The 17,419-nt window shown below is 32.7% G+C and overlaps 1 protein-coding gene across 2 annotated transcripts in view; it reads left to right on the top strand.

Moving 5' to 3' along the window:
* BARD1 (BRCA1 associated RING domain 1) overlaps positions 1-17,171 on the top strand; it is a 71,519-nt gene extending 54,348 nt beyond the window's left edge. The window contains exons 8-11 of one of the 2 annotated variants that reach the window (XM_039844710.1): positions 2,771-2,903; positions 3,407-3,499; positions 13,597-13,694; positions 14,784-17,171. In XM_039844710.1, coding sequence (XP_039700644.1) covers positions 2,771-2,903; positions 3,407-3,499; positions 13,597-13,694; positions 14,784-15,116 — 657 coding nt within the window. In that variant the 3' untranslated portion in view covers positions 15,117-17,171. The remainder of the gene's footprint in view (positions 1-2,770; positions 2,904-3,406; positions 3,500-13,596; positions 13,695-14,783) is intronic. The other variant, XM_039844711.1, reaches the window with a different exon arrangement.
* The last annotated feature ends 248 nt before the right edge of the window (positions 17,172-17,419 follow it).

The following is a 17,419-nucleotide window of genomic DNA, read 5'->3' as shown; positions in this document are numbered from 1 at the left end:
ATTTTACAAATGAGAAAATTGAGACTTAGAAAGGTTGTGATTTGCCCAGGGTTAACCAGCCATAAAAAATTGTTTTTGAATGGATCAGTTAGAACACACGTTATTTAAATCTTAGGTCAGCAGGCATTCAGTCTCAACATACTTAACAACTATAAATTGGCACTTATTTTATTCATTTGAACTTGAGCTCTCCTGGCAGAACATAGCATAACTAAGTTGTCATTTGCCAATGTTCCTTTTATGTAAAAGCTGGAGAAAGACTATTTTAAATGTGTCAAAAATAAAGATATCCTTATGGTATTCTTGGAGTCTGAGGATAGCAATTCCCTTCAGAAAAGAGGAAAGTGATTATCCTCTCAATTCAACTATCCAGTTACTGTTGTGTTTTCATTAAATGTAGGAAACCTATACTTTCTTCATGTCACATGGACATGGCCTGTAAATATAATTATTTACTATCTTAATCGTAGATACTTGGCTAAGGAAAAGATGATGACAACAAGTCCAAAACTGAAAGGGATTTTTCTTTATGTGCAATCCTTAAAATCTCAGCTCTGGGATTTGCCTTCCTCCAGCTACTACTAGATTCCCTTTTCCTCATTCTTTTTCAGCTACTTGGGCCATCCTGCTGTTTTCTGAATCCACCAAACATGTCCCATTTCAGATCCTTAGCACTAGCTCTTGTCTTTGCAAGGAACAAATGTAGGGAACCAGGTGCCCATATGGCGTGCTTCTTACTCCCTTCAGACCCGACTCCAGCATCTTCCTACCAGAGCTCTCTGGACTGCTGTATATTAGATAGCAACCTGCCAATGCATTCTTACCCCCCGATCCTGCTTTATCACCTGACATTATTGTATTGATTTTTCTCCCTCAACTAGAATATAAAGTATGTGAGGGCAGGCATTTGCCTCTTTTGTTTACTATAGTAGCCCCAGCACTGAGAACAGTGTCTGGCAAATAGCGGGTGCTTAATAAGTGTGTATGGAATGCATGAATGAATATAGAGGACCAGTCATGTTATATGCTTGCCCCTGAAACACAAGCACAAGTGCTTGGGTATCTGAGTCTAAAATCCTTCATATCAGTGATTTCTAAGTTATTCTGGAAGCTGCTTTCAAGGATCATCATGCAGAAGGGAAGGGGTGGGGTTCTACTTCTCATTTAGAAGTTTTGTTTCAGGTAAAGATGAATGGCTGTTGGAAAGCACTTCTTTAAATTTAAGATGCAATCTCTAAGCTTAAAGTCTTAAAAAGCTGCTTGCCATATTCATTTTGTGATTTCTCTGCCCATGATCTGTCTGAGCAGCATGTTTATCCTTTTTCTTTACATAATTTTTTAAACCTTATTTTTGAAAAACTCATTAATTAAGAATAACTGGTTTATCTAAGAAAACGTTTCATATCAAATTATTCTTTAAATAAGTTTGTTTAATGCTAATGTACATAATATCTAATTCTATAAAATCAGGATATTGAACCCTTGGGATGTTTTTTGAATGTCTTTTGAATCTCATGGTTTGAGACCTCTGGTTATTTAAAGCAAATGCACCCCACCCCACCCCTGCACACACTCACTCTCAGCACACCCCCCCAACCCCCTGACCCTTTAGTCAGACATGTGGCTTTAGCAGCTGTTTGCTTTATGTTTTTTTTTTTAATAGCATTCCTTAACTATGAGAAATTAGTGCTAGTTTCTATTTTTTATTCAATTTTAAAAACTTTGATGGGAAAATGACCCACTTTGGTTCTTTCCTTGTGTTGGTAGAAATAGTATCATATCCTATATTTAGAATTGATATCTTTTCATTCTTGTATTTTGTGTACAGAACTAATTTAGCTGAAGTGGATTACATAAATTAGAACGTAAGGTGTTCCATTGAGAGCTATTTTATGGCACTCGCGCGTATAACTGACAAGAATTTTGAAATACTGTTTTCTTAATATTACTATCATATAGTAATTGAACAATACATAAAGTACACTGAACTGTTTTTATGTTATGGAGTGTTTACAATGTTTAGGATAGAAATGGTTACATGATCTTATAATTTAGTGAATAAAAAAGATACATAGTCAGAAATGTGATGTAAATATGCGTGTGATGTGCATGACATGTCAAGTAAAAATAAACTTTGCAAGTTGAGCCTGAGAGGAATAAGTAATTCAGGAAGCTAAACTTTTAAGTGCTGAATATTACCATTTAAAAAGACTTTTTATGAAAGTCTTTTAAAAAATGTTTTGTTTACATACTTAACACATCATAGACTTATTTAATGTATTTCAAGTGAGTGAATTATTAAGATTGATCTGTTCATAGGTATTGCCAGGAATTTAGGTGTAATTTTGTAGGGCATCAGACTGGATAAATGATCACTTCAATATGTGAAGTGAATATTTAAATACCAGTTTTCTCTAATCTAGTTTCTGAGCTATACCTGTGATCATACCGTCAGTGTTTCACTCATGTTCTTTGGACCTTTGAGAGCCCAGATGTCTACTGTACATATACATTCACATATGTAAGAGGACCCCATGTCTTGTATTTGTAAATTACAGTATTATGTTTGACTTTTATTGGGAAAATAAATAGAAAAATAATTGTTCAAATGTATTGAGGTTTTGAGTGATGATTCAGAAATCATTGGGAATGACCAGGTAGAGTGAGCTAAGTAGTGAAATTTCAAGCTTAAACCAAGAGAAGATCAGTTTAATTCTTTTCTAGTCTTTAAATGTTTTTAACACTGTGGCATCTCCCTTTTCATTAACAGATGCACACTGGTCAGCGTAGAGATGGGCCTCTTGTACTTATAGGCAGTGGGCTTTCTTCAGAACAACAGAAAATGCTCAGTGAACTTGCAGCAATTCTCAAGGCTAAAAAATGCACTGAGTTTGACAGTACAGGTGAGGATTATTTATTTATTTTTGGTAGAAAAAAATTTAAGTAAGTAATTCCTTTGTGTGACTCCATTGAGATATGGCTATATACTTTGAATCTCATAATAAATCTAAAATATTTTTATAGTTGTAAACTACTTATAAACTGAATTTGTTTAAGAAATATACTGTTCTGTCCTAAACTAACGACAAAGTTTAAAACTTTGTCGTTAGTTTAGGACAGAACAGTATATCAGAAGAGCAAATTTATGGGTTTTTTAATGACTGATAAATTATAGTGCATATGATACTTTACTTCTTCAATTTTAATTTGAAAATAAAAGGAAAATTATATTTGCTAATGTGGCTTTAAGATATGTGGTTTATGATCTGATTTTCATGTTGGTTGCCTTTGAAGAAAATTCAGATTAAAGTTTATAAAATGTAGACTAACTAGTTATAAAAAGCAGACTAGTTAAAGAATTATTTTGGTTTATATTTCTGTTTCTCATACTGCTTTTTCTTTGTAGTAACTCATGTCATTGTTCCTGGTGATAAAGTTCAAAGTACCCTGAAATGTATGCTCGGGATTCTCAGTGGATGCTGGATCCTAAAGTTTGAATGTAAGTGTTGGATTTGGGAGAATTTAAAAATGAATTAAGTAGACTGAATTTCATTTTTCATATCGCACTATTGCCAATAATTATTTAAGCACCTTATGTTAATTTTCTTACCTCTGATTAGTTACTGCGTTTTATAAAATCTTCTCATATTAATAGTATCATTTAGTGTTCTTGGTAAATGTCTACAAATATGTTCTGGTTTTAAAGTCTTCTTTTTTCCTACTATACCAACTATTTTAATAAAGAGTAAACAGATTATGTCATTGATGTTAAAGTCCAAGCAATCCATATTACTATTAAATAGTATATTTAACTTAATAAATGTATGTTTTAAATATAATGCTATGAAATGTAAGTGATTTATTGCTATCCCTCTATGATTTCTATAAACTTGCATGCAAAACACCGTTTTGCTTTCTTAACTAATCCAGTATATTTTAGGAAGCTGCTGGGCAATTCGGACTGCCTTATACTACCTGATTTGGGGCAGTTATACCAGCTATTATCTAAACCTCTGCTGAAAATGTATTCCCGTTACCCACACGTTAGTGGTCAACACCACCACCGTGAGAGCTGCCTTTCCCCTTCCCTGTCTTACTTGTTTGCCTTTCTTAGCCTTGGCTTTGCTTAGGACTTAAAACTAAATAAAGAAAGAAGCTCATACAGAGTTATTTCTACTCTTTAATAGCTAAAGTATCTACTTTGGATACAGTGGCTAAAATAGGACAATGGATTGACCTTTTTGGTTAACTAATTGTTTAGAAAGAATAGTGGCAGCCAGGGGTTATAGGAGGAGTCCCGTGATCATGCATTTGAGTCTCTTGATCCTACTGGTGGTTACCTTCCATAAGGCTACACATGCGATTAAATAATATAGATCTTTATACATGAACACAACACATCACGAGTGCTGTATAACTGATGAAATCTGAATAAGCTGTATGGATTGTATCAATGTCAAAGTCTTGCTTTTGATATTGTGCTGTAGTTGTGTAAGATGTTAACCTTGGACACTGGACGAAGGTGCATGGGACTTTCCTGTACATTTCTTTGCAACTTCTTATGAATCTATAATTATTTAAAATTAAAAAGTTAAGAAAGAATAGTGTGTATTTTTGATGAAACTTTTTTTTAAAGATGCATCAGAATTAGTTTTAAAAACTTTTATGGTTTTGTGCTTTGAAGCTTTTTGGTAGAGTGCAGTGCTTGATTTATTAGATCTTAATTATTAATTTAATATGTTTGAAGTTGATTTGGTGTGTAAAATGGTTTCGTTTTAGCAGTTGGTATGCATGTCCTTTATGCAGCTACCACTTTTGTTGTGATGCTAGTCTAGACTGATAAGGTCTGATCCAGCTAAGTGGCTATGACTAGTAATGCCACTCTGTCTGTTCCCATCAGTGAGTGTTACTAGTCTCTCTCAGTTACAATCAGTTTAAGAAGTAGGATAAGCAATTGGACTGACCATTTACATAGTAAAGTTTCTCTTTCTGTTTCATTCCCATTTTTGAACCTTTTTTTTTTTCTTTCAAATCTATGGTGAGTCTTACTAGGCCTCAGTGTTTAAAAATTGATTTACAATGTTTCTATGATTATAGATCCTTTTGTACTGAATATGTGCCAGAAATCTTGCCAGTGGTTATAGGAAGAAATAGATTTTCATAATAATAAGGTATCGGTAATAAGAATCCATGAGAAGTTGGTAATGTTAAGGCATTTACCACTTACTTTGAGTGTATAGTTCTTGTGAATTTGCCGAACTTGCATCTGGTTACGTGCGTAAGCTGCATGATTCATGTCCATAAAATCTGCCTTCTTTAAGAATTGGAAGTTTTTGTCAATTTAATGGCTTGGCCATGTCATCTTTATATAAAATCACTGATGTACTCAAGCTGACATAATAGTGTGCTCTTTGGTGATTCTCAACAGTAGTGAATAACATATTCTAATTTTAGTAGTTCTTTTAAGATAAAGATGGATAGAATCTCTTATGAAGTTCATATCCTCATATTTTCTAATACAGAATCCAAAGAGAAATAGGTTTGAGACAATTACTTTAAATAGTCACTGGGTTTATAAAAAGAAGGCAAGAACTCTCAAATACCTTCTTTCCATATAGATATATATGTCTTACAGTTTCTATATTGTTCTTCATGTTAGATATAGTTTGATTTTTAAAAAAAGGTTCAGAGCTATTCAAAACTATCTGAAAACCATCTATATTAAAGAAAGATGAGGTAGACCAAAGCTTTCAAAATTAATTGTAAAGACTTATGACTTATTAAAACTAAATCTTATGTTTGAGGATATCCTGGCTTAACTATATAGAAACTTTAATCCGTTTCCCGTTTGACTCGAGAATACTCACTGGCAGTGCTTGCGTCTGCAGCGTTTGCCCCAAGATAACACACAGATGATGGTCCTAACCATACCGCCAAAGTTTGCCACAAAATATCTTGCTTTTGTTATTTTCACATCGCTCTAGTATATTGATAGTCTTTGGAAATAAATGACATCATTCTATCTATAGCATTCTGTTTTTGCCAGTGGTATTTCCATTTACAAAATATAGTAATTCTCGATCGCTGAAAATGTCAAATCATAGATATTCTGCTGTGTGTTGTTCCATACTTTTAAATTTACCACGCACACACAAAAGTTTTTAAACACTGATCATCATAGACATTTCTGTTACATTAGGATTAGAAGAAAGTTCTGTTTAGAAGTAACGCCAAGAACAGTTTTTATATTTAATTTCACATTGAAGACAATTTAGATTTGCTTCAGCCTCAAAGAGGCTGATATTAAATTAATGCTGGCAGCAAGCTGCACTTTTTTTTCCTAAACAGGAAATAGGTTAATATATCTTTTTATGGGGTTTTCCATAAACTACGTAGATTCAAGAGGAAATTTTATCTAAACATTCTCTATAGATAATTGACTTATTTAACAAGTTAAAGAAATTTAAGTTAACAAAAAGGATAATTATCCAAATTTAACTATTGAAGTTTTTTGTTTAAATGTTTGGTCTTAATTGGTTAGTATCTCATTACATTGTATATGTAAAGTGTATTACAGCGTTACAGTTAATGGACTTGGCATGAAGATTTTTAAAATAGGCCATAATTTTACTATTATACCAGCCATTCTGTCTCATCATATTTATTTTACAGATATTTTACAGAAATGAGAGATAGAGAGAGGAAAATTTCTTTCTTCAAGATTAAATTGTGGCTGAAGTTCTGTTTTAGTCCTAGTTTTGATGCTAATTCCTCATAGGCAATTTATAACTATCTATGCGTAAGGCTGAACTTTGGTAATGAAAAAATAGAAGATGCACAAATAAGTCATTTTATTCAGCTCTTAGAGTGTGAATAAGGTGGAACTGCATCCTAAAGATATAAACTAGCCTTCAATAAGAGAAAATATCTTTTATTGACCTGTTCTTTTAGTATACTGCTTTCAGAATTTCCTCTAGCCTAACCTTTTTATAAAAAATTGAATTCTGCCTCTTCATTTTTCATCTCATTGTGAAGAGGAGAGCAGATGGCTGTCATCTTTTCTTTAATAATCTCTTCTTTTTCCCCACTCTCATCTAAGTTTAAATAAAATTATTGCTGTAGAAGTTTTGAAAGTCCTCAACACCTAAGGGAATTGCTGTGGGAATGTGCCAAACACTTGGCGTTGGACTTGTGTCTGTGAGGTGAGGAAGGGCCAGATAGGGTGGTTTTTGTTTTAGTTGAGGAGGATGGAACCTAAAAGACAATCATTACATCATCATTTTATAAATGACCTCATGATCAGATTAACATGCTTATACTTTTCTATTAAAATTTGTTTCTTCAAACGGCTCTTGAGAGTGCTGTGGAATTTAAAAAATAAATGTATTTTTTTATATTTCAGACTTTGTTAATTATTATAAAATTAACATGTCAAAGCTTTTGATAAACTAAGATTGATTAGGCAACTTTATGCTTGCAGAAATCTTTTATAAGAATAAAAAAATTAAAATGAACATCCTTGATGTAATAGTTTCACTTAAGAGAATTAACTCTCGGCAAGTAATACAGATGAAAGAATAAAACTATTTGCATTGTTATTTCTAATAGCAAAACGTAGGGAGAATAACCTATGTATGAGAGAATTAAGAGAATTCTGGAATGCTGAAAAATATTCTCTGAAGAAAATCACATCTTTATATAATTATTAAGACTGACGTATTATGAAAAACAAGATTTTCAACTTTAAAAAGCATAGAACAGCTGTATCTTTACTTTCAACAATATGTAAATATGTAAATGCATATAGCAAAGAGACATAAAAAGAAACCAGTGGTAGGTAAGTTAGTGAGGCCTGTTTGTTTATAACAGTTTTAAAAACAATGTGTCTGTTAAATGAAATTTAAGTTCTCCAGGAAGAAATTCAACTTCTCAGTTCTGATAGCAGTTAGAAAGTATATCTTCCTTTAGTCTTTTCTAAAGAGTAATTGGATGGATAAGGGCCTCAGTTTTAATCAGAGAAATTAGAACCTTTATGTCTATATTTCTCTAGTTTGATACACCAGACCTTTTATACCCGTTATGCAGACCAAGCAAATACATTTTGATATGGCGATCATCTTAATCAAAACAAATTCTTAGATCAATATTTGTACTTTAAATATATGACTAAAAAAGAACACATATGAGTTTTTAAATTATTAAGAAAATTTTGGAATATTAGACTGAGTTTGGTCTTTAACCATATTTATAAAGAGAATCATTTTAATATTATAATTTGTAATACGAAGTTTTAAATTGATATTCAAATTTTGCCCAAGAAAATTTTATGATATGGTAATATATTTTTGTGACAGAATTGACCTGATTCTTGGTATGCATTAAGTAAAAGAGAGTATGAGTAAGTATGTGTGTAATTAAGAGTACCAGCTTATAAACTAGCCAGAAATAACCAGCTGTTAAATGGTATTTACATGGAATCACAAAATCTAATGACCCATGACAGTATTTTCTATGATATCCCAAATGTAAATGTTTAGAATGGCATCAGTGGAGCATTTAGCTTTTATTTTACCTTTTCAGCCTTCATTTCATTGTTCTTTCAATCTTTATGGACTTTCATAATATTGGGATTATGTCTTCTTTTTCTTGCCACCCAGTTTTTCAAAAATTGCAGTGAGAATATAAGTTGATTTTTCATTTGTTTGTCATTGTTTTAAAAGGTTTCCTCATGTGATTGATTTTCTTTTTTTGTAAAGTAATATCTTAGCCTATTTGACTAAAAAGCCTAATAGAAAAGCATTTTAAAAATAAATTCTTATGTTTTTACAGCCTGGGTGTTAATTTTTAATAGAATGAGAAGGGAAATTCTTCAATGTTTATTTTGCTAATAATGCTGTTATCTTGAGTTACTTAAGTGCCTGGTTTAGATGTAATGACATTTATTAGGACTTTTGGTTTTGACATAAAATGATATTTGATGGTATTTTTTTTTCTGGACATTTGGTGGTGACTGAGTGATATTTAATCCGATTTTCAGTGCTATTGCAGTTACAGATCTAGATGTTTTTTGATGGCATGAGTGGGGCATTTAGTACTTTTAGTTTTGACAGTAGCTCCAGAAGCGTAACAACTTTTTAAAATATGGGTTTATTTACTGCTCAAACTTTTGAAGAGAGTGAGCAAATTCTGTGGCCTTCTGTGGAGGGCTGTTTAACAGATCGCCATACTGAAGTTTTATTCTGTCTTCGTTGATTCTATTCTGTAATTATTTATGTGTAGCTGTGAATTTAGGAACCCCTTTTTCCCTATCCCCTTTCATTTCTGTGATCCTTTTTTTTTTCCTTCTAAAATGACAGGAAGTGACTAAGTTTAATAGAGATCCATGAACATCATCAGTGGTTCATGCAGCTAAAATGAAAATCCACATTTATTGATATATATTCTTTGATGAGGTAGGAAGTAAGAGTGGTTACTAAATTTAGAATAAAGGAGTACCTTCTGTAGAGTACAAGATTCTTTTTTAAAAAAATTACTGTGGCCCAGAATTCATAAGCTGCATTAGTATGCAAAGATTCCAGGCTTTGCTAAGGTAGCCAGAGCAACCTTAATGACTTGGAGTTAATGACTTTGAATTAGGCAGGACTTTGGGAATTGGGTTTCTTACCTGTATATAAAAAAAGTAATATGACCCAGTCCAAAGGAAAGCTTACTTGAAATAGTAGACGTGATCAAGAATACATCTAGACTGAAAGAATCTCTTAGTTTTAATAAGATAAGAAGTTCATGCCTGTATTTCTGTAAAATGATAGCTTCAGTCAAAATCTTAAAATATAATAAAACATGTAAAAAGTAAAAAAGAGGATATAAAGCATATCTTTTAGAAGGATATAGCATCTTGACATATTTTAAAGTATCATTCTGGAATATGTAGAAATCTGTTTATATAAATAATGACTCTCATGTAAAGTTATTTGAGTCTGAAAATTATTAGCTTAGAAAGCTAACAAGTGATCTTGTATATGCTTCTTTGAAAGAATAGGAGTTCATCTTTCTGCTAAACTATGTAGTGGCAGATGATAGAATAATACAGACTTTATTAAGTACATTATTACAAATATAAAATATATTTTGGTTAAATTTTAAGAAGTATCTTTAAATTGGTGAGCAAGGGCCTATTTTAAAATCTTACTGTGTGTTACAGTATATATCATACTTTAAATGAGTTTATGTCTAGGAATGTTGTGAACGGTCTGATATTTTTAACACGGAAAATAGGCTTAAGAATTCTTGTTGCAGTTTAACTTTTACGGAGTAAATAAAACCTTAACATATCATCTATTATATAGAGAACAAAGTGGTTTCCAAATGGTAGAGACAGTTGGAAGGCTGAGTGAAAAAGGCGAAGGGATTAAAAACTACAGATTGGTAGTTTCATATTGGTCACAAGGATGTAAAGTACAGCGAAAGGAATATACTCAGTAATATTGCAAGAACTATATATGGTGCCAGGTGGGATCACTTTGTAAATTATATAAATGTCTAACCACTGTGCTGTATACCTGAAACTAATATAAAATAATATTGATTGTCAACTGTAATTGAAAAATAAATAAGTAAAAAATACAGTATCTGCAAAGCACTATAAAGTGAAGCACAATAAAGGGAGGTATGCCTTTATTCATATTTTAAAAAATCTATTATTTAGGCTTGCTTGTTAATTAGGTAATGTTACGGCTGGAAGATGCTCCTACTTCCTTGATGATGTTAATGTAGCACCATTTAAATCACTGAAAGTTTATTTTAAAGTATTTCATTCTTGTTTCTTCTTTAGTAAATCAGTACATTTTATCTAAAATGTTCACCAGTAAGTTAATATGAATTTGTAATTATTTTAAATGTACCGAAAAGTACATCTTTATTCTGAAACTCATAAGGTACAAATTAGAGCGGCACCTTTGGCAGCAGTGAGATTAATGAAACTCATTGATTCGCTAAAGACAAAGCTGGATGCATTGTTCTCCCCACACGTCCAAGGTAGTCAGCAGTTTTTGCCATTCGTATACCCTTTGGCCAGCTTTTAAAAAGAATGATCCTCCTATTATTCATTTATTAACTGTTTATGTGATTTATTGCCAAAAGAAGTACAATATATTAAATCTGAATAGAGAATGCCTGGAGTTTTCTGAGATGCTTTTTAAAAATAAAATAAAGATTAAAGAAGAATAAAGATTTTGAACTAATCTAGGAACTGGAAGATATATCAGTTCTTATTTCAGTTATGTCACTGGGAAAACTGCTTAAATATCTTAGGACTTAAAAGTTTCCTTCTCTGTGAAAGGAAGAGGTTGATTAGATGAAGCATCAGGATTTTAAATTGGCAGTTAGAGGGGCACAGCAGATACAGTTTATGTGGTTATGTCCAGCATAAGCATTTAATTTTTGTGTTTTTAAGTATAATGTGCATTTTCTCCACAACTTTCTACCAGTTAACACCAGGTTCCTCACATGTTTATGTAATCCACTGGCCTTCGTAGGCATTCGAGTTGCAACCCTTTGACTAGATGTCACTCCTGTCTTTCAAAAAATTGATAGTTTCTATGCTATGACTGCAACTCTAACAGAACACTTTGTCACCATTCAAGCATGTTATAGACCTGGAAACTGTTCCTTAGTTTGTGTGTGGGGAGGGAGAGGAGTGGTACAAAACACTGTATTTTCCTTCTTCTTTAGTTGTTATTATGTGACAGAAAGTTAGCACATTGTTACTTGGACTAGGAGAATATCCAAGGGAATGTATTCTTCATTCAGCTCAGTAATTGTTATTAGAGCATGGATTTTTCTGCCTTACTTTACAGTAGCTATAACAATAGCTATAAACCTGAAAGTTTTATGACTTGAGGTGTATTTATACTATAAAAGCACTAGCATCTTCCTGCGGAAGTGCCGTGCTACCTTCTTGATGTCTGCCATCTCATTTCTCTTGATGCCATGTTTATCTCATTCTGGTATCTTTTAAGGCTTAGCTCTGTTGATTAGCTAACATCAGCACATTGCCAGGATCAATAGATACCATTTTAATATGTTTTTTTGGCAGTAAATAAACTCATAAAATGGATAATCAGCCAGTATAGACAAAGCCCATTTTTTTATTTCTGTAATTGACATTAGCCATTCACTTGTTACAGTAGATTTCATAGGAGTATTCAGTGTTAAGTCCTTGGATTTACAGGCTATCATAATCATTTATCTAAAGATTCTGGCCTGAATGCTCTGCAAATATCATTAGGAAAGGAGATTTAGGAAGAGGACTACTTGCTTAAAAGATAAAAAGTAAAAGTAATAGTTTACATGTAAAATAATGAGTTTGAGATAAGTCACTGATTTAGTTAGACTGCTGATGTTTTGGTGGGGGTTGGTGTTTCACATGGAAACATATATGATGTAGCCAGCAGGCACACTGGTAGTGTTTTTGGTATGATACTTTGACCTAGGCAAAAATTTTATTTTGAAACTAATTTTCAATAACACAGTAAGGTTAATGTTTTAATACTAGTTTCATTAGATAGTTTTTTACTCACTGAGTATTAATTATAGTATTTATAAATATAATTTATTACATTCAGAAAGCAAACAAATTTTGCAAAACCACGATATTTACAATTAATTAGTAAGAAGAGTGGGATTTAGAAATTCAATGTAGCAATCTTGGCTGAATATGATTTTTATATTAAAAACACTGGGGAAAGAGAGAGGAGAGCACAAGCAAAACTAACAAATTAAGAATCACGTGATAGGGAATTATAGGTAGCCCAAGATCGAGTGTTGAGTTTGAATATGCATTGATAGTCCCGAGTTAAGAAAACATTTAGTTTCAACACAGCTCTGTTTTTGAAGAGATGGAACATTGAGTTGTTAAAATCTTCTGACTTTTATAAGTTAAGTAGCATTTTCAAACATTTCAATTGAAGTAGCTCTAAAGCATTGGAAATATTCAGTAAGTCATCTCTAGAATGGTGACATCAGTGTGTACCTGTCAAATTCCAGACTTGTCTTAGTCTCTGTGCACTGTTTATTTTAACAACTACTGTGGAGTCTCTGTTATGTGGCCAGCTGAGCTAGGTGGTAAACCAATTTCCTTAATGTCAGATCACTTACAGTCTAACAGGAGAGTAGACATGTCTGAAAATGAGCAGTGGGAATGATGAGCACTCATGTTCAGATCGTTGTAGGCTGAACTGAATGAGGGACTTTTTATTCACCTTCGTTTTGATAATTGCTATAAATAACATTAGATTTTTATTTTTTTGTGTATGAAATAGTGTATTGATTTAGGTGTTTCAGAAAGAAAACTAACATTTGTTAGTGTTCAGTACTACTTCATTGCTCAGTCCTCTGAAGGAGAGATTTCTTATATTTTCTTTATATGAAAGCCAGTTTTATTACATTTTGTTTTGGCATAAGTAAAACTTCGATTTCTATTTTGAAACAAAATCACGAAGAAAACCCACTTAGGTAAATTGTTTAATTTCAATGAGAAAGAAATAATGTTCAGTTGGTATTTATTTTGCTTTTATCCTTTTTTTTTTTTTCTGTCAGGGGTGAAAGCATGTCTACAAAGAAAAGAATATGAACAGGAAGAAAAATATGAAATTCCTGAAGGACCACAGAGAAGCAGACTCAACAGAGAACAGCTGGTATTTTTCTTTTGCTACTACTTTCATTGTTCTTATTATAACTGAATATTATTATCACCATCAGGAAAAACTTTTCCTGTCCTTTCAACAAGTACAGGTGACTGATTAAAATTTTAATTGTACTTATTTCAAGCACTTGATTCTGAGAGATGGTCACGGTGAGCAGTAAAATCCAGAAGGTAATAATTTCATACCGTTAATGGGTTTTTGGCATCTTAAACATTCCCATAAACCTTTCAGAACCTGAGGTAAGTCACAGATACAGGAAGTAACTTGAAAGAAAACCTACAGGTGCTGCTCAGATTTAGTTACATAAGTCTTTATTGCTGTGTCCTGCAGTTTTAATGGATGATATTCCATTATCCTATTGCTATATAGGTAAGTATATTAGAAATGATGAAGAAAAATGTTCAGAGAAGGGCATTGTGAAACTATTTTTCTTTTTTTTTTTTCTAAAGCACACAGAAGTACGCTTTATAAAAAGTACGTTTCATAGCTAATGGATCCCTAGCCATGGCTTTATAATCTTTTGTGCCCCAGGGAATACATCCCTGGAACCCTGTGGGCCACACCCCGGAGCACTGTGGCTGCCCTGGAAACCTTAGGTTGGTAATATAGGGACCTGAATATGGATGGGCAGAATTGGATAAAACTCCATAGATAAGATGTTACTCTTACAATTAAGCTTAGCCCAGTATCACTGATGCGTATTTCATATACCTATGGAATTTTTGGGTCATTAAGTTCCACAAAATATGAATAAACTCTCTGATAAAGGAAGCTTAATGAACAGTTTTTGTTTGCATTTTTGGTTTTTTACAAAATTTACCTGAAATCTGAGGAGAGTAAAAATTATCTGAGATGGTGACTGATCTTAGGGGAAAAAATTGTAAATAGGAAACCTATAAATGCATGATTATTTTCATGACCCAGAGAGTTTACTTGAAATACAGCTTGTCCCAGCACCTCCTTGAGTAACTGCTTAACTGCTCGTGACTATTAGTTTTTATTCTCATTTATTTAGAGCGTTTTAAAATATTTTGTTTTGCTTTTAACAAGTTTTTTTGTTTTTGTTTTTGCTTATTTCAGTTGCCAAAGCTGTTTGATGGATGCTACTTCTATTTTGGGGGAGCCTTCAAACACCATCCAAAGGACAACCTTATTAAGCTCGTCACCGCAGCTGGGGGCCAGATCCTCAGTAGAAAGCCCAAGCCAGACAGTGACGTGACTCAAACCATTAATACAGTCGCGTACCATGCCAAGCCAGATTCTGATCAGCGCTTCTGTACACAGTATATCATCTATGAGGACTTGTCTAATCATCGCCCAGAGAGGGTTCGGCAGGGCAAAGTCTGGATGGCTCCTTCTAGCTGGTTTATAGATTGTGTGGTGTCCTTTGAGTTGCTTCCTCTTGACAGCTGAATACTATACCAGATGAACATTTAAGATTGAACTTAGACATTAGACAGTGTGAGAACCCAGCCATTGAGCTGTTGATCATTCACATTTTTATAAATAGGTAAACTCATTCACATTTTTTTCCTTGAATTAAAAAAATCTTATCCCAGATTAGGAGTTTATTGTGTGTTTACCATTTAAATGTTGAGACTTTTTGAAGGATTTTCTTTTTAAGACTGGCATACATTTTGATTCATCATGTCTTTCTACTTAAATTTATCAGTTTATCAAAGATTAATGAGAAGGTCTCAGAACTGTTAATTAATATACAAGTGCTATCATTACTGTCTCATCCTTTCACTGTTCTTTAATGAAAACGCCACACCTGCCACCAACAGAAATAGTTGTCCTCTTTTAGTAAACAAAGTATATTGTCAAATAATTTATTCTGGCTTTATCTTAATGAAAATAGAGTACCTGGTCTACATGTGTCACCATAGGTGTTAAATTTTTCTCCCATCTACAGTCGTTTTCATCTTTCATTGCGTTTATTTAGTTTCTTATAATTAACTTGGCTGTCTGTACCTACATTTTTATCCCTTATTTTTATCTTGTCTGTTCATTAGAGAATCATGATTTGAACCCTAACATTATTGTTCTTTGCTGGTGAAAATCAACATTGGGCTTATTCAACATATTTTAATTGTATACACTTGCTTATTGTTAACTGTCAATTTGCTTGTTACTGTACAATTTATTGTTACTGTATTTATCTACAAATATGTATACATAATTCGAGCATTTTCTCTAACACATTTTATTGTCACTATTTCTTAGAAGGTCTCACCAGACTAGCAAATTGTCAATTAAATGTTAATAAATTAAATTAGGAGGCAGTCTTTTTCTGGTAGACTTTGCTACGTGTTGCTAAAATAATTTTTTAGGATCTTAATTTCTTCCTTCATAAAGGTTTTTTTTTTTTTTTTTTAATTTTTTAGATTGCTGTGGAGGCAAAAGTTGGAGATTATAGAATATATTTTATCCCGATGATACAAAAGGCCATAACAATCAATCTAGAGGTAGGAGCAGGAAGGACTTACAACAACAAGACGGTCAAGGCTTCACAGTGGTGGACAGGACACCCCCTGAGAATGGGCAGTCCTGGGGAGGTTGCTCTAGTCTGAGTGTGTCCTTGTTTGTGATCGACAAGGTTGATTACATCATTTTAAAACATTTTTTTAAGAAGCCACATTCTTTCATAAATGCCTAGAAATGGAATGTTATTATAATATTAAAGACTTGGAAGGAAGACACTGTGAGATCTGCCCCTTTGGTCCTTCATGGGCCAAAGAGAACAGTTTGATAACCACTGTACTAGAATACTGAGAGTCTGAATTTAATGCACATTTTAAGATGCATTTATTTGAAAATTTGAGATTCTGATGATTATTTCAAAATAAATTTTACTTTAATTTCTTCTTTGACATGTTACTTTTCCATATCAAGAAATCTGTTATGTGAACATAGTGATATACTGCTGACCCTGACCTTCAGGGCGAATTAGCTCTGAAACACTCTCGCCAACCAGTAATGTGTTTGTCCCACATTTCATTCTAATGGAGAATGATGAGCACTATAGCACCAAACAAATCTGAGGGGTTAGATAATGTCTGGATGAAAGAATTTAAGACTCTCTGGGATTTGGGTAGTCATTTTTGATTTATAACTAACTTTTCATCTCTTTCTGTGAGCTCATTGGTCACAATCCTAGACAGGTTTGTGTCTCCTCTTCTGTTGCACATTCCTGTTTATAAAAACGCGTTTGGGATTGTTGCTCACTTTTCTTTATTCCCTTTCTTGGTCTATCCACCTCTTCTCTGTGGTATTTTTCTCCTACTATTAAGCAGTTTTATTTTTGGTTTCTTTAAATATTTATTTTGACAGCAGTTGATTGATGTTAAGCTCTTGAAACTTGTATTTTCTGCATTAATATACTTGTAATTATTTTCATTTTTCAATCATAGATTCAAACTTCCTTTTTATTTACCATAAATCATTAAAGTTATTTGTGTTTCTGCATTTTCTGTAGAAGCGGCTTATTCTGTGCTCCTAAGAATGAGACTCAGCAAGACCTATGAGGAAATCATTCAGCTAACAAAAGCATACCTTTTTAAACACTAATTGTTTTGTATAGAAATATTTCTAAAGTATATTAGATACTTTATTACCTTAAATAATTTTTTTTTCTGAATACAACGTAACCTTGATAGTTTGGAATCAGCAAGTATAGTTTTCGTAGATGAGAATCACCATTTATTTTATTTGTC

This window comes from Pteropus medius, unplaced genomic scaffold (assembly GCF_902729225.1).
Source record: "Pteropus medius unplaced genomic scaffold, Ma_sr-lr_union100, whole genome shotgun sequence".
NCBI lineage: Eukaryota > Metazoa > Chordata > Mammalia > Chiroptera > Pteropodidae > Pteropus > Pteropus medius.
The sequence above is the reverse complement of the archived record's forward strand: the minus strand, read 5'-3'. Positions and strand labels throughout refer to the sequence as shown.